The following is a 1,639-nucleotide window of genomic DNA, read 5'->3' on the forward strand; positions in this document are numbered from 1 at the left end:
TGTGCTGGGGCATGCCTTGGAAATGGGGCGAGGGCGGCAGGGAGCCGTTGGGCGGCGATGAACCCGGAGGGGTGTCGGGGGGCGTGCCGGGCACCTGCGAATGGGGCTTGACCTGGGGCGTGGGCATTCCGCCGATGGCTGCAGCCGTGTGTGGGTGGGGGTGATGGTGGTGGTGGTGATTCATCCAGGCGGCGGCGCCCACGTTGGGCATGTGGGGCGTCATCATGTGTGAGTGCACACGACTCATGCCCATTCCGCCCATGCCATGGAGGTCCTTGTTCTCCTTGACGCAGATGGCATCCTCCAGCGGCTCCAACATGAAGTCCGCCACGTACTCACTGGCAAGGTTTTCGTCAGCCATTTTGTTCAGAAGTTCATCACACGAGTCGGAGTCGCTGTCCGTTTGGGGGGGCGGGGTCGAGGGGGTCAGCACACCCCGCGACCTATCGGGTCCAACTGCAGTGGGCCAAAAACCGGCACTCACAGACTGACACTCACTGGCACTGGCACTATTAAAAGTACTGATAACTGTCTTTACTGCCAGAGTCACTTATTTCTTCACTGGCACTGCTTTGCCCAGTACACGAGTCTCTGTGAGTCAACACAAGCTAAGCCACGAGCTGGTCGAACAGCAGTTGTGCTGACACTAATTCACTTATTGTACTGCCAACAATATGCAAGTGTTAAGGCGTGGCATTTGTTGTGGTGGTGAGGGATGGGTGATGTTGGCACCCGACTGCACCCAAGAGTTCACTCGGCGGAGGCGCACTCACAGAGAACGCGTGCGCACGTTTACACTCGCGCACACCTGAGTCATTGAGAGAAATCCCCGTGATGTGCGGCCAAAGGTAGATCGCCGAGTCGAAGTCACTACGAGATGGCGGGTGCGTGAGTGTCAAGAGAGCGTACACTGGCTCTCAAAATGCTTCTTCGTTCGTGGCTCTGTGCCGCGTCGGGTCGAGGTGACACTGTGGTCACTGTCGATCGAGAAGTAGTGATGGTGACTGCTGTGCCACACTCGTCGCGCGACGCGTGCCGGCCCGGCGCAGCTTGGCCGTGACGTCACACTGACCTTCAACGGGGGCGCCAGACTTTCCGTGGCGATTATTACGAACGTCGCTATTCTTGGTCTTAATGCAGTCGTAACTGCTCCTTGTTCGTAATGAATACTTGTAAATACGATGCAATTACAGGTAAAGATAATTGATAATATAAATACGATGTTGCATCTCACCTTTTAAGATGCGGTAGAGGATATCCCAAGTGGGCGGAGCACCCAAAATAAAGTCTACGATTGGCTTTCCCAATTGAGAGGCGGAGCCGAGCTGAGCTCAAGCCAGCCCCTAGAGGCGGGAAGGAGCGCGGACGCACCCACGCCACAACGCGGCCCAGCCAATCATCTTCGCTCTCCGCCTGTTGGGTCCCTCCCACTTTCCGTAGGAGTCGTACCATCCCCCCACCGGCCTTTACACTCTATAATGTATTGATAACCTTATATAACATATATAATGTACAGACGGGACCGTAAATCCTGCGGGAATCATTAGCTACGTTTAATATCCTAGAGTAACTGTAGGAAGCCAGTACCAGCTGAGATACGAGGCTTCTTTTGGTCCCCCTCTCGCCCCTCCTCGGCAGC

General features: G+C 55.6%; 1 protein-coding gene across 1 annotated transcript in view; it reads right to left on the bottom strand.

Moving 5' to 3' along the window:
* The window catches only part of LOC125033710 (transcription factor MafA-like), a 3,439-nt gene extending 2,386 nt beyond the window's left edge, over positions 1–1,053 (bottom strand). Inside the window, exon 1 of the mRNA XM_047625438.1 lies at positions 1–1,053. This exon is cut by the window's left edge and continues 2,386 nt beyond it. Coding sequence (XP_047481394.1) covers positions 1–361 — 361 coding nt within the window. The 5' untranslated portion in view covers positions 362–1,053.
* Between the last annotated feature and the right edge of the window lie 586 nt (positions 1,054–1,639).

This window comes from Penaeus chinensis, chromosome 16 (genome assembly GCF_019202785.1).
Source record: "Penaeus chinensis breed Huanghai No. 1 chromosome 16, ASM1920278v2, whole genome shotgun sequence".
Taxonomy (NCBI): domain Eukaryota; kingdom Metazoa; phylum Arthropoda; class Malacostraca; order Decapoda; family Penaeidae; genus Penaeus; species Penaeus chinensis.